We start from the raw sequence: 23,177 nt of genomic DNA, 5'->3' as shown, positions 1-23,177 counted from the left end.
TAATCAAACAGAACAGACGCCTCCCCAAAAAACCCCACCCCAAAGCAAAGACCTTTCCTTGCTCTGTGGTCTCTTGTCTCTCAGCAGCGCCTGCAACTGCGAGGTAGCAGCCAGCAGGTGGCTGCAAATCCTCTTTGTTCTTCCATGCGATCCTGCCGGCGAAGGGGGGGTGGGGGGAGAAAACAGCACACTGCGGGCTGATGGGAAAGTGGTGGTGTCAGAGAGCCAGGAAGGGTGTGCCTGGCGGAGGCAGGAAGAAACAAGCAGAGCGCCTTGGAGATTCAGCTGCAGCGGGCAAGCGGGTGAGTGAGAAGGGGGCGCCGATTTGCAAAGCGGGTGCGTTCCTGGCAAGAACCCACGCGCTCCCTCGTGCATTGGCATCTCGCATGCGCCTTTTGCAAATTTTTTCCCTTTTTTTTAAGCATGCATATATATCTATAAAAACGGCCCTGGCCCTCCTGGCCTTGTTGTTGTTGTTGTTGTTTTTGGAGACCACCTCCTACTGGCCTCCCCACCCCATCCCCGTCCTGCACATCTCGCCTCAACCCGCTAGTCCTCATCGCGCCTTAGGAAAGCTTGGAAAGCGCCCCGGCGCAGTGTGCAGCAACAATCCGAATAATTACACCTTTTCAAGGGAAATAAATAACACAGCCGCGCCCGGAGCGAATGCGCAGCCCGAGGCGACCTTTGGAAGCATTTACTAAACAAGTGTAAATGCTTTTTTGGGGGGGGGGAGCGGGGAAATTCTGGGGTCCTTGTATGTAGCATGGATTGAGAAGCTGCCAAAGGCTGCTTGGTGTGCCTTTGTTTGTATGAGTTTGTGTGTGTGGTTCTCCTGTAATGCGTTGTGTAGGTGGGGCTGCCCAGAAACTGGATCAAAGGACAGCTGTGCTGATTCCACCGTCCGATCCAGTTCAGCACAATTCAAGGTGCTGGTGCTTCCCGCGCATATACTTGCATTGCAAGGGGGTTGGGATAGATGACCCCAAGGGTCCCTTCCGCCTCTGCCATCCTAAAATTCTGTGAATCCTTTCAAAGCCCTACAGGGCAGGTGTGTGCGGCCGTACGGAATTGCCGCTTCCATCATCCCTGACCCCCTGAGCCATGCAGGCAGTCCCAGCAGTGTCAGGTTCCCCATAGCAGCCATAATAATATAATAATAATAATATTATAATTTAACATTTATACCCCACCCATCTGGCTGGGTTTCCCCAGCCACTCTGGGCGGCTTCCAACTGAATATTAAAAACAATACAGTACCAGACATTAAAAACTTCCCTAAACAGGGCCGCCCTCAGTTGTCTTTTAAAAGTAAAATAGTTGTTTATTTCCTTGACATCTGCTGGGAGGGCGTTCCACAGGGCAGGCGCCACTACCAAGAAGGCCCTCTGCCTGGTTCCCTGTAGCTTTGCTTCTCGTAATGAGGGAACCGCCAGAAGGCCCTTAGAGCTGGACCTCAGTGTCCGGGCAGAACGATGGGGGTGGAGACGCTCCTTCAGGTATACAGGATCCTTTGCAGTGTAGTTAGAGCCCTAGACTAGGACCTGGCAGACCAGGGTTCAAGGCCCCACTCAGCCCACTGGTTGACTTGGAGCCAGTCACCCTCTGCCTGCCCAACCTACTTTGCAGGGTTGTTGTGAGGATAAAGCAAGGAGTGTGTACACCACCTTGAGCGAGCTCTTTGGAGAACACGTGGAATATACAGTGGTACCTCAGCTTAAGAACTTAATTTGTTCTGGAGGTCCGTTCTTAACCTGAAACTGTTCTTAATCTGAGGTACCACTTTAGCTAATGGGGCCTCCCACTGCCGCCACGCTGCAATTTCTGTTCTCATCCTGAAGCAAAGTTCTTAACCTGAGGTACTATTTCCGGGTTAGCGGAGTCTGTAACCTGAAGCGTCACTAACCTGAAGCGTCTGTAACCTGAGGTACCACTGTAAATGCAATAAGAACAGCTTGGGCCCAGAGTAGCCTGGCTGCCTACTCCATACATTTAACACACACTTCCCTTGCACTCACCCAAAGAATCCCGTGGGCTGTTGTTTGCCCCTCAGAGAGTTACAAATCCCAGCACCCTTAGCAAACTACAGTTCCCAGGATTATTATTAGTTTTTTGGCAGGATGTGTGTGTGTGTGTGTGTGTGTGTGTGCGCGCGGGCAATTTAGACGTATGTTGTACGAAGCCTCTGCCTGCCCAAAGACCCTCCCCAAAAGGCATAATTAGATGTCCTCCTCAACAAACAAATGTTCAGAGTTGCCCCAGGGATCTGCATGCAAACCCCACCTCTCCTTGCATCCCCCACTCCCAAGTCTCTAGCTGTATCCCTCTGCTTGCAGCTTTTTTTCGAGATGTGCCCATTCTACAGGTGCCCATAGAAGTCTTGGTTTTTCAGGCTTCCTGCCTGAAAAGGATTGACCTTTTCCACGTCGAGTCACCTGTCAGGAAGCCTCCGTAGGCCCCACTGCAATGCCCGTGAGGCGCGGAGGATTTTGGGACGTGTCCTTGAGTACAAAAGTCAACCCATGAGGCTGTGCTGGTCTCAGGCCTGCTGGGCTTCACCATTGCCCCATGGAAGCCAAAAAGTTTCCCCTCCAAAAAAATGCCCAGCACTCCTTTGCGGCTGCACAAATCTGGTTCCTTCCAGGTCTACATGGGAACAAGGCCGCTCTTTATTTAACAGTGTTTTCCGTTTGTTTGTTTGTTTGTTTGTTTTTGCACCTTTTACATGGCTGGCTCCAGATTTTGTATGTCCCCCACCCCCATATAGTCCCAGGGCAACTTGCTGTGTTGTGTTCAAAGCCCCAATTGCAATCGCTGTTCCAGGTTGTGGGTGACAGAATAAACCGTTCTGGAGGTTTTTAGACAACAAGGAAGCAAAACCGTTACCAGACAGCCCTGCAGCTTTCGGAAACCCTTGGAAAGGGATCACACGATCCGATCCTAACCATGGTCTACCCAGATCACATTGGTCGAGTCTTCTAGGAATCTGAGTTCCATTAGTGAATTCAGCCATTTGTGAATTGAGGAGGACCAAGTACACCTCTAATGAATCTATAAGTCCCCGTTTCAGCAAGTTTTAAAACCACCTTTCGTCTGATCCAGCCTTTGGTCTGATCCAGCTTGGCGATTCTTGCGACGCTGTCTTTAAAGCTGAGCTTAAGTTAAGCCACGCCTTAACTTTCATTTTGGCCTTTACTGCACGTTCATTCTCCCCTGGGACAAAATTGCATTCAGTTTATTTCCAGGCCAAATTTAAGCTGAGTGGGCAAGCTGGTACATTTGGGAGGCCAGAAAGCGGATGGAGGGTGGATGGCGGCTAACAGATTGAGGCTGAATCCTGACAAGAAAGAAGTACTGTTTTGGGGGGATAGGAGGCGGGCAGGTGTGGATGACTCCCTGGTCCTGAATGGGGTAACTGTGCCTCTGAAGGACCAGGTGTACAGCCTGGGAGTCATTTTGGACTCACAGCTGTCCATGGAGGCACAGGTCAAATCCATGTCCAGGGCAGCTGTCTACCAGCTCCACCTGGTACACAGACTGAGACCCTACCTGCCCGCAGACTGTCTTGCCAGAGTGGTGCATGCTCTGGTTATCTCCCGCTTGGACTACTGCAATGCACTCTGTGTGGGGCTACCTTTGAAGGTGACCCGGAAACTACAACTAATCCAGAATGCGGCAGCTAGACTGGTAACTGGAAGTGGCTGCCAAGACCATATAACACCGATCCTGAAAGACCTACACTGGCTCCCAGTACGTTTCCGAGCACAATTCAAAGTGTTGGTGCTGACCTTTAAAGCCCTAAACGGCCCCGGCCCAGTATACCTGAAGGAGCGTCTCCACCTCCATCATCCATCCCGGACACTGAGGTCCAGCTCAGGACCTTCTGGCGGTTCCCCCACTGCGAGAAGTGAGGTTACAGGGAACCAGGCAGAGGGCCTTCTCGGTAGTGGCACCCGCCATGTGGAATGCCCTCCCAGCAGATGTCAAGGAAATAAACAACGCTCTGACTTTTAGAAGACATCTGAAGGCAGCCCTGTTTAGGGAAGCTTTTAATATTTCATGAATTATTATATTTTAATATTTTGCTGGAAGCTGCCCAGAGTGGTTGGGGAAACCCAGCCAGATGGGCAGGGTGTAAATAAATTATTATTACTATTATTATTATTATTATTATTATTATTATTATTAAGAGCTGAATGGTGGGACTCCATGGAAATAATCCATGTTTCTTCTTCCTTTCAGACCCTTCAGGCTTCAGGATGTTCTTTACCTGTGGCCCCAATGAGGCCATGGTTGTCTCAGGTGAGTTCTACACTTCCTCTTCCTCCCTCTTACTGAAGAGGTGGGTCCGCCTAGGACCTGCAACAAAATGTTGCAGCGTGGAGCATGCCTTTTCAGTGTTCCAGCCATGGCTTCTTTCAGGATATACCATTCCTCTCCCTCCAATGCTCATTATCGCATGGCGATTAAGGACACTCCATCTTCGCTGGAGAGGTTTTTTGGGAATTTCTTGTCTCCTTGGATTTCTTTTCCCTACTTGATTTCTTTTCTTCTATTTCTGCTCTATGTGGGCTTCCTGAAGCTTATAACAGCCTTTTAAAATTATTTATTCACAACCTTTTAATTGAGTTAATCTGTTTATATTCTGCTGCTCCGATTACATTTTGATTTCTTTTTGGTACTCTTTTGTTTTGTAGGCTGGCCTGTAAGTGGTCACATTGAGGGCAGGGTATTAAGTAAGACAAAATACTGCATGAGGAAGATTAGCGGGCAGTGTGTGTCTGCATTTAGGTCTCTTTCTCTGTTCTTTTAAACTGTATACACTCCCACTGGTAAAAGTATAATAGGTGTAATAGGTCCCACTATTATATTATTTCAGGCCACCCCAATCTCGCAGCTGTACGAGATTCCGGGAGTGCCAGGATTCGTGTTTCCTTTCAGACATGAGGCACAGCAGAAACTCTGGTTCCTTTATTATCTATATTTTCTTTACACATATATACCACCTCAGCCTATGATGGAGGGGTTCACAGCATCAACACCCCCAAACCAATCTTGTTTCTCCCATATCTGCAGCCTTGGATTCCGACAGAAATCAAACATTGCGCTGTTCCTCTCTGGCTTTTCAGCCTACAGCTTTGATTCTAGGTCACATTAGAGCCAGCCTTTGTCCTTCTCATTATCTTAAGAGCTGGAGGAGGGGCCCTACCCATTCTCTTCTGGCCTCTTTCCTTTGTTCTCTTAATGGCACATCACCCAGGCGATTGCCTGGACACAGGAAGCAAACCTGGCCTGTATTTTAGCACTTGCTGGATCCAGGGGTTTGAATGGGTCTGGCGTCCACAAACTCATAAAGGTATACAGTCATACCTCGGGTTGAATATGCTTCAGGATGAGCGCTTTCAGGTTGCGCTCCACGCTCAAAATGGCGTCACGCGCAGACACAGACTGCGTTCGCTTCAGGATGCGAACGGGATCCGTTCCGGAGCTCCGTTCGCATCCTGAGGTACCACTGTATAAGAATTATATAACCTTCGAATTCTATTCAATGCAAGGTTAAAAGCCCAGGGAAGGTTAAAAGCCCAATGCAAGCTTAAAAGCTTCTTACAGGGGCAGTGATTCTGTCAACTTGTTTACAGAAGGTACCGTATTTCAAAACAGGCTGTAGTTCTGCCCTTCCATCCATTCACCCCAGAATCATTTTGGGGCTTGGGTTCCCGCCCCCCCTTCCATTTTTCCAACCACCCTGCTTAGGGTTTTCCAGGGAATCATATTGTGCATCCCCTCCTTTACAATTTTCATTTGCTGTTCGACAGTGAAACTGTCTCCCTCGGGAGTCTGTGGACTCTCCTTCCTTGGAGGTTTCTAAGCAGAGGTTGGACGGCCATCTTGTCAGGGACGCTTTAGCTGAGATTCCTGCATTGCAGGGGGTTGGACTAGATGACCCTCGAGGTCCCTTCCAGCTCTACAATTCTATGATTCTCTCTCTCTCTCTCCTCTTCTCTGCCCCTGATCATAAACAAGCCGGGTTGTTGTTGTTTTGGAAGTGCAGTGGTACCTTGGTTCTCAAACTCAATCTCTTACGGAACTCGGTTCCAAAACCAAAGCCTTCCAAACCAAGGTACAGTGGTACCACGGGTTAAGAACTTAATTCGTTCCAGAGGTCTGTTCTTAACCTGAAACTGTTCTTAACCTGAGGTACCACTTTAGCTAATGGGGCCTCTAGCTGCTGCCGCGCTACCCGAGCACGATTTCTGTTCTCATCCTGAAGCAAAGTTGTTAACCTGAGGTACTATTTCTGGGTTAGCGGAGTCTGTAACCTGAAGTGTATGTAACCTGAAGCATATGTAACCCAAGGTACCACTGTAATGCAAAATGGATTAACCCGTTCCAGACTTTTAAAAACAACCCTTAAAACAGCAATTTAACATGAATTCTACTATCTAACGAGACCATTGATCCATAAAATGAAAACAATAATTAATGTACTGCAGTCACACAATCAATCAGTCGGTAGCTGAACTGGGTTCTACACAGTCACAAAAACAAAAGAAAAAAGAGCCTCAAAAACAAAAACTCAAAATAAGTAGCAAAAACAGACAGACCTGAGCCTAACACTCAGAATGGAAGTGTGGCACTCAAATCGGAAGCGTAACACTCAAAACGGAGCACATTCAGCTTCTGAAAAAAGTTCACAAACTGGAACACTTACTCCCGGTTTTGCAGTGTTTGAGTTTCAAGCTGTTTGAGTACCAAGGCGTTTGAGAAGCAAGGTACCACTGTAGGCCCCTTTACTTCAGTGATTTTGGTGTGTTGCATTCAGGTGCTTCAATTCAACCTTTTTCTCTCAGGTTTCTGCCGCAGTCCCCCTGTCATGATAGCTGGAGGACGTGTGTTTGTGATGCCATGTATTCAACAGATCCAGAGGTGAGTTCTTCTGGGGCAGCACCCCTAGGAGGGATGAGGGGGCTTTGGGAAGACTGCTGAAGGCTAGCTAACGTGTACATATTCCTGTCCTACCTGGATCTTGAGTCCCTTCTCTGAGGGACACCAGTAAGGCCTCATCTGCTCCATACATTCAAAGCACTACCATGCACTAAAAGATACAAAAGGTAAAGGAGCCCTGGACAGTTAAGCCCAGTCAAAGGCGACTGTGAGGTTGTGGCGCTCCTCTCACTTTCAGGCTGAGGGAGCCACCGTTTGTCCACAGACAGATTTCCAAGTCATGTGGCCAGCAGGACTAAACCGCTTCTGGCGCAATGGGACACTGTGACAAAAGTCAGAATGCACAGAAACGCCGTTTACCTTCCCGCCGCAGCAGTACCTATTTATCTACTTGCGCTGGTGTGCTTTCAAACTGCTAGATTGGCAGGAGCTGGGGCAGAGCAACGGGAACTCACCTCGTTGCGGGGATTCAAACCACCGACCTTCCGATTGGCAAGCCCAAGAGGCTCAGTGGTTTAGACCATAGCGCCACCTGCGTCCCTTACCATGCACTAGACCTGGCTGAGTGCAAGTCTCCCCAGTCAGAGTCAGATAGCCCAAATATTGCAGCACAGTGGCTTTTGTTTACTCCGCTCCGGCATGCTGTAGTTTCTTTCACCAAATATATGCACTTAGAAACGGCATCTTTTGAGTTTCTGTTGAGGGCTAGAAACAAGCTCTCCTCCACACAAACCCTGCTTAGACAACAATTAAATTCTCAAATCCAAACATCACTGCCTGTTAGATTGTGCACTGAATTCTTGTGCTTAAAAGAGCGCCAGAAAAATGAAAACTCCTGCTTGTAAAGAGATGTGTTTTTCAGTCACAGCTTGGGCAAGATTTAGATCTAAGCCAGGATTGGGCCTCCTGCCAAGGGATTCTGGGAAGAATGCAGTTTGCGTAGAAAAAATGGCAGGGGAAAAGTCAGAACAGCCCAAGGAAGTCTTTTGACTTGGATCCATGATGGCATAGTGGTTAAAGTACTGGAATATGACCTGGGAGAACCTGGGTTCAAATCTCCACTGGGCCATAAATCTCACTTGGTGACTTTGGGTGAATCACATGCTCGCTCGTTCGCTCTCGTCTTAACCCACATCACCGGGTTGTAGTGAGGTGTTTGTGCTGAATCCATCAATCCATCCATCCCTGGTTTCTACAATCAGGGGACAAAACCTGGCAATTAGAGACCACACTAGACAAGAGTTTCAAAAAGCATGGGGGAAATGCAGAGAATACGTCACAAAACAGTGCCCTAAAATACATACCTGGACTTGTTTCGATTAATGTCTGCAGGAGACTTTGTGGATATTTAAGTTATAATTAGAAAAATCTTAATAACTATTTGTAAAGGAAACGGTTTATAAGAAGTAAATAAGGAGGCCAGATCCAGGATAAAGGAAGTCTTTCATTTGGTTGGTTGGTTGGTTGTATTGTTGTATGTTATGCTCATTGTATGTGACGTTCACGTTTAATGAGGGTGGATTTGTGTATTGGGGGGTGGGGGGGTTATGTTATGTTGTAAATAAAATTCCAATTTAAAAAAATACAAACCTGTGAAAGTGAAGGGCAGTCAATAAAAGCGGCCTTTGAATTGAGCAAGGAATGGAAGTGCCATGTTGTGCCGCATTGACAGTGTCAACAATATATATCTGACTGGCAACCTTAGGCCCAGCGAGAGCCAGGGTGATGTGGTTAGACTACAACTCCCAGAAGCCCCGGCTGGTGTGGCCAATACACAGGGGCTGTGGGAGTTGTAGTCTAGCAACAATTGGAGGTCGCCATATTGACTCCCTCTGGCTTGGGCTTCTCAGGACAACTTAAACTGGAGTCCAGGTCACCACTGAGAAGTACATGGGTGTATGTGTCTTTCTGTTCCTTATTCACCCTCTCCTGCCCCTTCCTGTTGCCTGCAGGATCTCACTGAATACTCTGACCCTGAATGTGAAGAGTGAAAAAGTATACACCCGACATGGGGTCCCCATCTCCGTCACCGGCATTGCCCAGGTATTAATAATAATAATTTATTATTTATACCCCGCCCATCTGGCTGGGTATCCCCAGCCACTCTGGGCGGCTTCCAACAAAACACTAAAATACAATAACCTATTAAACATTAAAAGCTTCCCTAAACAGGGCTGCCTTCAGATGTCTTCTAAAAGTTTGGTAGTTATTTTTCTCTTTGACATCTGGTGGGAGGGCGTTCCACAGGGTGGGCGCCACCACCGAGAAGGCCCTCTGCCTGGTTCCCTGTAACTTGGCTTCTCGCAGCGAGGGAACCGCCAGAAGGCCCTCGGCACTGGACCCCAGTGTCTGGGGAGAATGATGGAGGTGGAGAGGCTCCTTCAGGTAACAATTTCCCAGCTTGCTTCCCCACCCCCTTTTAATTAGAGCATTTCCTTGAGGGGGCATCTGCTGAGAGGAAGGGGGCATGGACTGAATCAAAATGTGGGTGGGCCACCTTTTCGGGACAGCTCCCTTCTGTCTTGATTCTGTCACAAACATGCACCATATTTCCTGCAGGAACCTTGGCCAAGGGCCACATGAAATTCAGCTGTGGGCTGCAGGTTACCCACCCCTGTTCTGTGGAAAAGGCAATTTCTGATTTCCTCCATTGGAACAATTTTATATTCCTCCTATAATAATAATTATTATTTCTACCCCGCCCATCTGGCTTGGTTTCCCCAGTCACAGATCTGGCCACCCCCCGCAGGGGATCCATTTAATTTCCTTTCTCTTTCTCCTCTTTCCAAAATTTGCCTCAGCTCTTTCCCTGGCTCTCACAATATTGGGGGCGGGAGTGGGAGGATTCAAAGTTTAGCATTACAGCCTGGGACCCAAATACTTGCAAAACCACACTTCTTCCATAATAATAATAACTTTTATTTATACCCCACTCTCCCCGGCCAGAACTGGGCTCAGGGCAGCTAACACCAATAAAATTACAGTAAAAACATAATAGGGGGAAAAACCAATTTAAAATACAGGTTAAAATGCAATTTAAAATGCAGCCTTATTTTAAAAGTAGACCATAGATCAAAACCAAGGCCTGCAGTCTGTATTTTAAGAACTGTGTTGCTTTCTTGGGGGGGGGGGTTAATTTGCCTTTGTTGCAAACCATCCTGTGGCTTGCGAAAGGGGGCAGCGTATAATCATCTAAATAAATGCTAGAGTACGAAGCCGGCCTTGTGCTGATGTTCGCTGAATTAAATTAAATTAAACTTAATGGCTAGCAAAAAGCAAGATGTTCTGAGTTACAGCGGCTCCCTGCTTGCAGAAATTCCAGAAACGGCTCTTCTTCTTAAAGGGAAAATGTCTCCAATCTGATGATTACCTAAAACAGGATGTGAGAGTTGTTAGGAAACTTGGGGGGGGGGGGCATCCTTTCTCTTTCTCAGCTTTCTTCTCATTCCGCCCCACCTCCCTCCCCCAACATAGGTGAAGATCCAGGGACAGAACAAGGAGATGCTGGCAGCTGCTTGCCAGATGTTCCTGGGCAAATCAGAGCTCGAGATTGCCCAGATTGCTTTGGAAACGCTAGAGGGGCACCAGAGAGCCATCATGGCCCACATGACTGTAGAGGTGAGCTCTGCTAGAATATATTCAATCTTTGCTGCCCTCTGCTGGAAGGGATGAGTTTGGGTCACTGTGTATACCTAATGCTGCCCCCGGCTGGGAAATGTGTGTTGTTGTTGTTGTTGTTGTTTAGTTACCGTATTTTTCGCTCTATAGGACGCACCGGACAATAGGACACACCTTGTTTTAGGGGGGGGGGGACAAGAAAAAAAAATCTCCCCCTCTCTGCCCAGCGCCCCTTCAGTGAAGCAGCAGGAGGCGCTGCGCAGAGAGGGGGAGAATTTTCCCCCTCTTGTTTTCCCCCTCTAAAACAAGGTGCCGTTTAAGGTGCGTTCAGTCGCCTTCAGACGGCTACCTTGGAAGCCTGGAGAGCGAGAGGGGTGGGTGCCCACCGACCCCTCTCGCTCTCCAGGCTTCAGGTTCTTTTCGACCTGCTCTTTGGGGCTGGCAGGGGGAAGCCCACCACCAGCCCCCAAGAGCAGGTCGGGGAGCGGGTAAAGGCGCACAGCGGAGAGGCTCCTGCCATAGTCACGCGTCACCTCTCCAGCTGGGAGAGGGTCGCAGGGCTATGGCTTCTTCGCTCCATAGGACACACACACATTTCCCCTTCATTTTTGAAGGGGGAAAACTGCGTCCTATAGAGCGAAAAATACGTACGGTATTTAGTGTTCTCCAACTCTTTGTGACCCCATGGACCAGAGCATACTCTTCTCATGGCCACTGGTCCCATCACCTCCTGGCAAATAGAAGGGGGGAAAATGGAGGCAGTGAGAGATTTTACTTTCTTAGGCTCCATGATCATTGCAGATGGTGACAGCAGCCACAAAATTAAAAGATGCCTGCTCCTTGGGAGAAAAGCAATGACAAACCTAGACAGCATCTTAAAAAGCAGAGACATCATCTTGCCAACAAAGGTCCGTATAGTTAAAGCTATGGTTTTCCTAGTAGTGATGTATGGAAGTGAGAGCTGGACCATAAAGAAGGCTGATCGCCGAAGAATTGATGCTTTTGAATTATGGTGTTGGAGGAGACTCTTGAAAGTCCCATGGACTGCAAGAAGATCAAACTTCTCAATTTTTAAGGAAATCAGCCCTGAGTGCTCACTGGAAGGACAGATCATGAAGCTGAGGCTCCAATACTTTGGCCACCTCATGAGAAGAGAAGACTCCCTGGAAAAGACCCTGATGTTGGGAAAGATGGAGGGCACAAGGAGAAGGGGACGACAGAGGATGAGATGGTTGGACAGTGTTCTCAAAGCTATGAACATGAGTTTGACCAAACTGCGGGAGGCAGTGGAAGACAGGAGTGCCCGGCGTGCTCTGGTCCATGGGGTTACGAAGAGTCGGACACAATTAAACGACTAAACAACATTATTATTATTATTATTATTATTATTATTATTATTATTATTATTATTATTATATTCCGGCCGAGACCAGGCTCAGAGTGGCTAACATCATAAAAACAATACAATATGCATAAAAACAGACACCAGTTAATTAAAATACATCTTAAAATTACAGTGGTACCTCGGGTTACAGACGCTTCAGGTTACAGACTCCGCTAACCCAGAAGTAGTACCTCGGGTTAAGAACTTTATCTCAGGATGAGAACAGAAATTGAGTGGAGGCGGCAGTGGGAGGCCCCATTAGCTTAAGTGGTACCTCAGGTTAAGAACAGTTTCAAGTTAAGAACAGACCTCTGGGACGAATTAAGTTCTTAACCCGAGGTACCACTGTAACTCAGACAAGTTAAAATCTGGGCAGGTGGCAATTATCAGGTTGGAACTGAGAGTGGTTATAGGAAGTGACCAAGTTCTGGAAGTCTGAAATAAATGGACATTGTTGGGATGGAAAGGTGGGCAAGCCTAGGACTCGATTCCTGTTCCTGGCTGCTTTTTTCTCTGGGTATAATACCCTCTGCTGTCTCTGTTCGCCCACCAGGAAATATACAAGGACCGGAAGAAGTTCTCCGAGCAGGTCTTCAAAGTTGCCTCCTCTGACCTGGTCAACATGGGGATCAGTGTGGTCAGCTACACCCTCAAAGACATACACGATGACCAGGTAAGAAAACAGGAAGCGGCCTTCTACCAATTCGGATTACCGGTACACCCAGAGCTCAGTATAGTCTCTGCATTGAAAGTAGCAGCTTTCTGGAGCTTCAGGTGGGATTCTTCCCCAGCCCTACCCAGAGACTGAACCTGGGATTTTCTGCAAGCAAGGTAGACCCTCTACCTCTGAGCTTTGGCCACTTCTGCATGAAGGTAACAGCTCTCTCTCCCAGTGTTTTGTCCCTCTAGGAACTAGCTTTAGGTATATCAATATAAAAAGGGACGCGGGTGGCGCTGTGGGTTAAACCACAGAGCCTAGGACTTGCTGATCAGAAGGTTGGCGGTTCGAATCCCTGCAACGGGGTGAGCTCCCATTGCTCGGTCCCTGCTCCTGCCAACGTAGCAGTTCAAAAGCACGTCAAGGTGCAAGTAGATAAATAGGTACCGCTCCTGCGGGAAGGTAAACGGTGTTTCCATGCGCTGCTCTGGTTCGCCAGAAGCGGCTTAGTCATGCTGGCCACATGACCCGGAAGCTGTACGCCGGCTCCCTCGGCCAATAAAGCGAGATGAGCGCCACAACCCCAGAGTCGGCCACGACTGGACCTAATGGTCAGGGGTCCCTTTACCTTTACCTTTACCTTTATATCAATATAATTTCAGGGGCTTTGGTCCCTTTCCGTAAAGTGACTAGGGTTAGAATTCCATTGGCAAAGTCAATAAACAATAAAAACCTTAACATAGTTCTTTTGTTTGTGAATATGGAACATTTCCCAAAGCTGTAATGCACCAACGCAGAACAAGAGAAGATAGGATTTATAAAGTGCACTAAAATAGTACTTTTCCCGATATCCACTTCATCGGAGGCACTGGTGAAACAAAGCAGTGCTCTCTATCTCCTCTGTGCTTTGTTACTTGCTTTTGCTTTATTTATTTTTATTGCATATATAGTCCTGTCCTTCCTCCCAAAGGAGCCCAGGGTAGCATCCAGGGAGTGTTAGAAACTGAGATATGAAAGCTAGGAGCTAAATGGAACCTTAAACCTGGTTATGGGCGCAACCATGGAATGTCTAGGCACGCTTTTTTATCACAAGAATACAAAGCTTAAAAATGAATGAACTGCAGTTAGAATATTATGTTCATTTTTCACATGGTTTATTCCTTCCCCTGCTTACCACCCTAATATTCTTAAGAGGGTCTCTTCTCCAGTCTTCAGAGAGTAGCTGGAAGCGGGGAGGCAGAAAAGGGTCCTTCTTTCCATCCATTCTGTAGTTTAAATTGGAAATCTTAGGCGCAGCATTGCAACCTGAGCTCAGAAACTGCTCGCGCGAATTCAATTCCCTGTCGCAAAATGTGCCTGGAGCAATGGGAGTTTTGAACACTGCACCCAGGGTTTTACTGGCTGTTCCTTCTTCTCTTGTTATTATTACATACCAGGATGAAAATAGCATTAAAAAAAAAAAGTTCAAGTGGTAATCAGTATATTGCAAATTCCAGTGTCAAAGACACCTTGGTATATTTGCGCTTCTTGGCCATAATATTAACCCCTTCTCTTGTACAACTGTAGGATTATCTTCACTCTCTGGGGAAAGCTCGGACGGCTCAGGTGCAGAAGGATGCGAGGATTGGAGAAGCTGAAGCTAAGAGGGATGCTGGTATCAAGGTGAGCTCTGGGACCAGGCCCCTAGAGTGAACTGGCCTCTCCTGCTAATCCTGGTCCCATCGTTCTGCCCGGACACTGAGGTCCAGCGCCGAGGGCCTTCTGGCAGTTCCCTTGCTGCGAGAAGCAAAGCTATAGGGAACCAGGCAGAGGGCCTTCTTGGTAGTGGCACCCGCCCTGTGGAACTCCCTCCCACCAGATGTCAAAGAGATAAACAGCTATCTGACATTAAGAAGACATCAGGGGAGTTTTTAATGTGTGATATTTTAATGTATTTTTAATCTTTCTTGGGAGCCGATAAGAGTGGCTGGGGAAACCCAGCCAGATGGGCGGGGTACAAATAATTTAAAATTATTATTATTATTATTATTATTATTATTATTATTATTATATTTTAGGATTTTCTCTTTTTTACTCTGGAGATACCCATCAGAAAGTAGGAAAGTGGCTGTATGAGATTGGCTGTATCTCATGCGCTGTGGAATGCGCTTCCCCCTTGCCATATTTGAACCACCACCTGTTAGCTGCTTCACACATCTTGTGAAGCCTTTGGGTGGGGTTTTCCTCTCCCTGTCGCGAAATTCCTCGTGGCGCTTTCAGCAGAAACGCTCAGAGTCCCAGGTTTTTCCCAGTGCAGTCATTTTAATGTGAGCTATATACAGGTATTTACAAAAACAGTCCATACAGAGTACCTGCTCCTTAAGGCAAACGAATACTCTCCACACAGCATCACCACACCACAGCACAACACAACCACCACACAACCACACCCACTGTTAAACAGGCTTTCCTTTTTAAAACAGGTGATAGCCAATCACATTAATCACACTCCTGCTGAGTCACTCTGACTCAGCACTTCACAGAGTATTGCATCATCCTGTTGAAGCCTGCAGACTTATTCAGTATCCTGCGAATCCCAACACTCCCATCCCCAGAGAAAAATTCCAGGGGTGTACAGTGAAATGAGAGGGGAGGAAAGCCTCAGCCCAGTATACCTGAAGGAGCGTCTCTACCCCCACTGTTCAGCCAGGACACTGAGGTCCAGCGCCGAGGGCCTTCTGGCAGCTCCCTCGCTGTGAGAAGCAAAGTTACAGGAAACAAGGCAGAGGGCCTTCTCGGTGGTGGCGCCTGCCCTGTGGAACGCCCTTCCATCAAATGTCAAATAAATAAACAATATCTGACTTTTAGAAGACATCTGGAGGCAGCCCTGTATCGGGAAGTTTTCAATTCTTGATGTTTACTATTATTTTATATATGCTGTAAGCCGCCCAAAGTGGCTGGGGAAACCCAGCCTGATGGGCTGGGTTTAAATTATAAGATTCTTATTCTTATTACCCCATTGCGCAAGCAGAAGTCCTTCTTCAGGGCTCCTTGTGTGAATCCTGCACATATTTTTTCCTCTGGGTTTTCTTTAACTCATAAGAGTGTTCCTTTTTATTTCTGAATTCCCATTTTTTTATAATGCTGGTGCTTTCTTCCTCTTGCTTTATTGCTTCAGTGTTATTTTTGGATACCACTTCAGCAATTAAAAAAAAAATTATGATATGATACGATAACTAATAATAATAATAATAATAATAATAATTAATAATAATAAATTTGTACCCCACCCATCTGGCTGGACTTCCCCAGCCACTCTGGGCGGCTTCCAACAAAGATAAAAAATACATTAAAATGTCACACATTAAAAACTTCCCTGAACAGGACAGCGCTTTAGAAACACTTGTAAGTAAATCGCTAGAGAAGTGTCACCCCTCATTGCCCTTCCCAGCCGCAGTGGGGGAGCTGAGATATTTTGGAAAGGCACTCCTCCAACATTATGCCTCTCTCTCTGTCTCTCTCTCTCTCTCTCTCTCTCACACACACACCAATCACTCACCTAAACAAGTACAGTGGTACCTTGGTTCTCAAACTTAATCCGTTCCGGGAGCCGGTTCGACTTCTGAAACCGTTTGAAAACCAAGGCGTGGCTTCCAATTGGCTGTAGGAGCTTCCTGCACTCAAATTGAAGCTGCATCGGATATTCGGTTCCCGAAAAGCGTTTGGTTTGCAAACTGGAACACTTAATTCCGGGTTTGCGGTGTTCGGGAGCCAAAACGTATGAGTACCAAGGCATTCAAGAACCAAGGCACGACTGTATCTATGTGTGTTTTAAAATGGGAGTTGGCCATACCGCACTTGCACTGCATTTTGAAATGTGCAGCTGTTTGGAGGTTGGGAGTTTTCAAATAGGAGAGTGGAAAAGAGGGCAGAGATCCCTTGCCTGGTGATGTTGTCAGGGACCATTCAGGTTTGCATTGCAATAACTTTTATCTCGTCACTATTTCCATTGGGAATTCTCTCCTCCAGTTAGAAGGTCAGAGTTTTCCCAAAGTGGGCCTCACTCCCATTTAAAAGTTTCCTAGCATTTTATTAAGGGACACAGGTGGCGCTATGGGTTAAACCACAGAGCCTAGGACTCGCTGATCAGAAGGTCGGCGGTTTGAATCCCAGTGACTGGGTGAGCTCCCGTTGCTCGGCCTCAGCTCCTGCCAACCTAGCAGTTTGGAAGCACGTCAAAGTGCAAGTAGATAAATAGGTACAGCTCCGGTGGAAAAGTAAACGGCGTTTCTGTATGCTGCTCTGGTTCGCCAGAAGCGGCTTAGTCATTCTGGCCACATGACCCTGAAGCTGTACGCCGGCTCCCTTAGCCAATAAAGCGAGATGAGCGCCGCAACCCCAGAGTCGGCCATGACTGGACCTAATGGTCAGGGGTCCCTTTACCTTTACCTAGCATTTTATTTGCTGTTACTGTTTTGTTAAAGGTGAGCCATTTTTTTCCGGGCGGGTGTGTGTGTTTGTTCCCTTTCCTTGCCATCTTCGGAAAAAATCCAGTTGCCTCTTTCAGTGCCCAAGCCATCTAACCCGGTGCAAGTGGAGGGTCCGAAATGGATAATTAAACCCGGATCATGTGCTCTGTCCCTGAGCTGTTGCCCCCGTTTCCATCTGCAGGAAGCAAAGGCCAAGCAGGAGAAATTGTCTGCTCAGTACTTGAGCGAAACAGAAATGGCCAAAGCCCAGCGGGACTACGAGCTGAAGAAAGCCACTTACGATTACGAGGTGAACACGCGGAAAGCAGAGTCTGACCTGGCCTATCAGCTCCAGGTGAGGCAAGCTTTAGTTATGGAAGGCGATGGGCAGAGGAAGGGGAAATAAGTCACAGGAGCAGCGTGGATTAAAAATCAATGTTTTTTTTAGAAATTGGATTTTTAAAATTTAAATTGGATTTTTTTTTATTTTTATTTAAATCGGATTCTTAAAATAAAATGCTTCTGGAGAGAAAATCTTTCTAAAGATAGTTTTCTATTTAAATTACTTTATAGTCCAAAGGCTATTCATCAGGAAATAAGGATTTGTTTTAAGTTTTTCATGTGTGCTAAAACTCAAGTCTGGTTATTGTTTTTGTTTTGTTTAACCACATCAGTTAACAAACATGGACATATATGCTATACAGTGGTACCTCTGAATACGCACACCTCGGGTTGTGTATCCTTCACGATGCAAACGCGGCCAACCTGGAAGTATTTTTCCAGGTTTCGCCACATGCGCATGTGCAGAAGCGCTCTACCGCGCCGCGCGCATACGCAGAAGCAGTTCCTCCAGTTGCGGAAACCTCAGGATCCGGCCAGAGCTCCGGAATGGATCTCGTCTGCAACCAGAGGTACCACTGTAATGTTATTGTTTTAGTTAAATAAATTGTTTTAAATTGTTATTAAGGAAATGATTATTTTTCTCCCTCCAATAAAGTACAGCAGAAAAGTTGTCCAAATATAAACAGTTAACTTATTAAACCTCACATAATTTCATAATTATCTGTCTATGTTTTTCTAACAGTAAAACCAAATCAGTAATTTTTGATATAACTGTAAAAAGTACTCTGAAAATTTATTATTCCAGAAGTGGACTGAAAAAGTCTGCCCTCCCCTTCTCTGCTGAATGTAAAATGATCTCCCAAATCTCAACATTTTCCTTTGCCAAGAAAGATCCTGCCTAAATGCCCTTTTCCTTGCCTTCCATTTGTTCTGTTTTTGTAGGAATGTTATTGGCGCAGCCGCCTCTTTAGGTTTGTGATGTTTGTGACTGAAAATATACAGAATTAACAATTAGTGAAAACAATCCATTTTTTAAATTTGATATTTATTCAGAAATACAGTATGCAGAAATACATACCCATTACAAAATATCTATTTCTAACATACTGAGATAAAAACAGCTACTTAATCTGGAAAAGAGCAAAGTCAGAAGGGAGAAAACACAAGAAAAAGAGAGATCTAGGGAAGGAGAAAGCAACAGAGAAGGAAAAGAAAGAAAAATCTGAAGAAAGATAGAGGAGGAGAATTTTTTTCAAGCTGACTTGTTTCCACCAAATGCAGTTAAGAGTACAGTGTTACCTCGGGTTAAGAACTTAATTCGTTCTGGAGGTCCATTCTTAACCTGAAACTATTTTTAACCTGAAGCACAACTTTAGTTAATGGGGCCTCCCACTACTGCTGCGCCGGCACCGCACAGTTTCTGTTCTCATCCTGAGGTAAAGTTCTTAACCCGAGGTACTATTTCTGGGTTAGCGGAGTCTGTAACCTGAAGTGTCTGTAACACGAGGCGTCTGTAACCTGAGGTACCACTGTAACCACTTCCTCCTGTCACGCTGCTCCGCCCCCCCCCCCCCCCCCGGAAAACCACTCTCTAGTGCTCAGTCGGAGCAAACAGCAACTTGGGTTTTCTCCAGATGGCCATTTGCTCCAATTTAAAACTAAAGAGCAGGTTTTCCCTGGGGAAGGAGCGGGACCAGGAGAAAACAGCTTGGAGCCATGTCTAGAAAGCATGGGTCAAGCAGAAAACTGCTCAGACCATCCTGGGACAAGCAGAATGGTTCAAACTCTGAACTTGTCCTCACATCCACAACAGGTGAAGGGAGTGTGCTAGCCCAAGGGAACGGTAGGCTCACTCTTGGCATGCTAAACTGTACTTTCCTGCTTCTGTAGTTCCTGCTTCCTCCAGATTCCAAGGCACTGCCTGCTTGACCAAACCCCGCAAGCTGCTCCCTGACCCCGAGCCTCTCCCTCCTGTCTCTCTTCCATGCTCTGCAGGTAGCCAAGACGAAGCAGAAGATCGAGGAAGAAAAAATGCAGGTGCTGGTGGTGGAGCGAGCCCAGCAGATTCAGATACAGGAACAGGAGATGATCCGCAAGGAGCGCGAGCTGGAGGCGAAGGTCAAGAAGCCCGCCGAGGCAGAGCGCTTCCGGCTGGAGAAACTGGCGGAGGCCGAGAGGTACAGGCAGCGTTCGAAGGCCCAAAGGAGGGCTCCTGGGAGGAGTTGGGTGCAGGGATACCGAAGCAGGATTGTCAAAGCCACCACATTGCCTCCCAGTACGTTTCCAATTGAAAGTGTCGGTGCTGACCTTTAAAGCCCTAAATGGCCTCGTCCCAGTATACCTGAAGGAGTGTTTCCACCTCCATCGTTCTGCCCGGACACTGAGGTCCAGCTCCGAGGGCCTTCTGGCGGTTCCCTCACTGCAAGAAGCAAGGTTACAGGGAAGCAGGCAGAGGGCCCTCTCGGTAGTGGCGCCCGCCCTGTGGAACGCCCTCCCATCAGATGTCAAGGAAATAAACAACTACCAGACTTTTAGAAGACACCTGAAGGCAGCCCTGTTTAGGGAAGGTTTTAATGTTTGATGTTTTATCTTTTTAATATTCTGTTGGGAGCCGCCCAGAGTGGCTGGGGAAACCCAGCCAAATGGGCGGGGTATGTATGTATGTATGTATGTATGTATGTATGTATGTATTTTTAAAGAAAGCTGTAGAACAAACTAAGGCCCAGGGGCCGGATCCAGCCCAATCACCTTCTAAATCCGGCCCGCGGATGGTCCGGGAATCAGCGTGTTTTTACATGAGTAGAATGTGTGCTTTTATTTAAAATGCATCTCTGGGTTATTTGTGGGGCATAGGAATTCGTTCATATTTCCCCCCAAAATATAGTCTGGCCCCCCACAAGGTCTGAGGGACAGTGGACCGGCCCCCTGCTGAAAAGGTTTGCTGACCTCTGCTGTGGAGCAAATCAGCCTACAAGGTCTCCCAACCTTTGCAGAGGTGGGATGGACACTGCAGCGAGATAGTTTGTCTGTGCCCAAACAAATGTTTGTACATTCATACCTCGTGTTGCGTCCGCTTCATGTTGCGTCTTTTCACGTTACGTACCGCGGCAACCTGGAAGCCCCGGAACGGGTTACTTCCAGGTTTCGCTGCTTGTGCATGCGCAGAAGCACCAAATTGCGCCTGCGCAGACGCAACACTACAAGTTGCCAGCATTTCACGTTACGAACGGGCCTCCGGGATGGATCCCGTCCATAAAAGAAGGTACCACTGTACAGTGGTACCTCAGGTTACATACGCTTTAGGTTACATACGCTTCAGGTTACACACTCCGCTAACCCAGAAATAGTGCTTCAGGTTAAGAACTTTGCTTCAGGATAAGAACAGCAATCGGGCTCCAGCGGCAGCAGGAGCCCCCATTAGCTAAAGTGGTACCTCAGGTTAAGAACAGTTTCAGGTTAAGAACAGACCTCCAGAATGAATTAAGTACTTAACCCGAGGTACCACTGTATATTCTTTCTACACAAAGCGCTTTGGCCAGGACATCACTTCGGCCCAGATGAGGCCATAAGGGGCAAATGCCCAAATCTTACAGATAGCTCCCCTTTTCTGGGCTCAGAGCCCAGCACCCCAGTCCCACAGATAAGCATAACATCAAAGCAAGCCAATTAGACTATATCAGAGCAGCAAATATAATCATTTATGAGCTCATTTCTGCAACAACTACCAATCTATTGACGGTAGTTTGTTTCCAACTCACTTGTGAGAACAAAGAGCTCACGGTTACTATGACTACCAATTAATTGTGGGGTTATCTTGACTACCAAAATGGTGCTTCCGCAACAGTTCACCTTGGGTTCAACGCAGGGCGTGCTCCTCTCATCTTTCCCTGTGCAAAGGCTGCCGAAGCGTCTGTTTTTGCCAGACGCTAAAATAGGTGCAGAAGCCCCCTGGAGATATAGATGGCACTGGACGGTATCATTTGCACAGAAATAATGCATATTTTCAGTCGGTGTTGCACTACAGCGATGGTTCTGTCAGAGTGAGGTTTTCAGCTCCCCCCTCTGCTACTTCTGCTGTTCTGGGGGTTTTCCTGACCCTCCCCAGGTCACCTTTGTTGGGGTACAGGGTGGAAATCTGCCCCATTGCACTCGTGGGAACCCTTGCCCTGGGCTTCTTAGCGCATTGTATTATTTATCTAATGATATTAAAAGAGCACTTTTCAGCAATTACAAAATGCACAGTGAAAATGTACAGCTCAGTCGCTGTCATTTACAAATGTGTATCAATATTTGTATACATATAAACTTTTTTGTTGTTGTTTTGTAAAAAGCCCCCTCAGGATTATTATTTTTTTAAAAATTAAATATTAATTTACAGCCTAGTCATAATTCAGAGCAGGGAGAACTGCATTTCTCTCCCCCCCCCGCACCCCCTTATCCATTCTTCTCCCCAGACAAGTAAACTGTTCCTTTTCCTGAGATTTGCAATTAGTATTCTGCCAAATTATGCACAAAACACAAAAATCCTTACATGCATGTGCACACACACAATTCTATACAGAGATAGATAGATGATAGATAGATAGATAGATAGATAGATAGATAGATAGATAGATAGATAGATGATAGATCAGAGATAGATGATAGATAGATAGATAGATAGGTAGATAGGTAGATAGATGATAGATTAGATGATAGATAGATAGATAGATATGCTGATATGCTATGAACCATCCTAAGATCTTTGGATGAAGGGTGGTATAATAATAATAATAATAATAATAATAATAATAATAATAATGTGTTCCCAAACTCTGAGCTTCCTATATCCTTGACCCTCCTGGTTTCGACCTCCGTTTTGTGAGGCGAAAAGGTTGCGGATAAGACCCCCCCCCCTTTTTTTGGCTGTGGGGAGCAGGGGGCAGCCATGAAGACCCTCCTTCTTTCTTCTCCAACAGGACGCAGCTGATCATGCAGGCGGAGGCTGAAGCAGAGGCCATCCGGGTGAGTGTGTGTCCGCATTCCCCCGCGTTGTGGGAGGAATGTTTCCAGGCAGGAGGGATGGAAGCCAACTCCCGGTCCTTTTTGCTCCTCGTCTTCAGGTGAAGGGTGAGGCTGAGGCCTTCGCTATTGAGGCCAAGGCCCGGGCTGATGCCCAGCAGATGTCCAAGAAGGCAGAGGCCTTCCAGCAGTACCAGGAAGTAGCCATGGTGGACATGCTTCTGGAGAAGATTCCGGAGGTGAGTCCCCGCTCTCTCAATTAGTGGACACTATACCTCAAACAAATACGGGAGGTGTCAGTAATGGCAGCAGGATAGAGAGCAAAACCTGGTCCAGAAAAAACAAAACAAATTCCTTCCAGTAGCACCTTAAAGACCAACTAAGTCAGTTCTTGGTATGAGCTTTCGTGTGCATGCACACTTCTTCAGATACACTGAAACAGAAGTTTCCAGACCCTTCTATATAGTGAGAAGGTGGGGAGGGGTATTACTCAGAAGGGTGGTGGGAATGGGTGATTGGCAGATAGCTGTGATGAGCCTGTTGACGACTCTTAACGACTGCAATAGGTCTTACAGGAAAAAGCAAGGGGTGAAAAGGTGAAAAATGGCTTTGTCATGTATAATGAGATAAGAATCCAAGGTCTTTGTTCAGACCAGGTTTTTCCATGGTTTTGAGTTTGGTGATAAGTTGTAATTCAGCAGCTTCTCTTTCCAGTCTATTTCTGAAATTCCTTTGTAGTAAAACAGCTACTTTGAGATCTTGTATAGAATGTCCTGGGAGA

The 23,177-nt window shown here is 46.8% G+C and overlaps 1 protein-coding gene and 1 long non-coding RNA gene across 3 annotated transcripts in view; one reads left to right on the top strand and one right to left on the bottom strand.

Annotated features, from left to right (window-relative positions):
- LOC309337506 overlaps positions 1-10,411 on the bottom strand; it is a 211,505-nt gene extending 201,094 nt beyond the window's left edge. The window contains exon 1 of the long non-coding RNA XR_014154371.1: positions 9,862-10,411. This is a non-coding gene — a long non-coding RNA (uncharacterized lncRNA). The remainder of the gene's footprint in view (positions 1-9,861) is intronic.
- Positions 188-23,177, top strand: part of FLOT1 (flotillin 1) — a 26,060-nt gene continuing 3,070 nt past the window's right edge. The window contains exons 1-11 of one of the 2 annotated variants that reach the window (XM_081853611.1): positions 188-302; positions 4,243-4,302; positions 6,852-6,927; positions 8,898-8,988; positions 10,420-10,563; positions 12,501-12,620; positions 14,172-14,267; positions 17,256-17,408; positions 19,391-19,572; positions 22,354-22,399; positions 22,498-22,635. In XM_081853611.1, coding sequence (XP_081709737.1) covers positions 4,260-4,302; positions 6,852-6,927; positions 8,898-8,988; positions 10,420-10,563; positions 12,501-12,620; positions 14,172-14,267; positions 17,256-17,408; positions 19,391-19,572; positions 22,354-22,399; positions 22,498-22,635 — 1,089 coding nt within the window. In that variant the 5' untranslated portion in view covers positions 188-302; positions 4,243-4,259. The remainder of the gene's footprint in view (positions 303-4,242; positions 4,303-6,851; positions 6,928-8,897; positions 8,989-10,419; positions 10,564-12,500; positions 12,621-14,171; positions 14,268-17,255; positions 17,409-19,390; positions 19,573-22,353; positions 22,400-22,497; positions 22,636-23,177) is intronic. The other variant, XM_081853610.1, reaches the window with a different exon arrangement.

The sequence above is a fragment of the Podarcis erhardii genome (genome assembly GCF_964252035.2).
Source record: "Podarcis erhardii genome assembly, chromosome: 2".
Taxonomy (NCBI): domain Eukaryota; kingdom Metazoa; phylum Chordata; class Lepidosauria; order Squamata; family Lacertidae; genus Podarcis; species Podarcis erhardii.
Note: the sequence above shows the minus strand (reverse complement) of the source record. Positions and strands in the feature narration are given on the sequence as shown.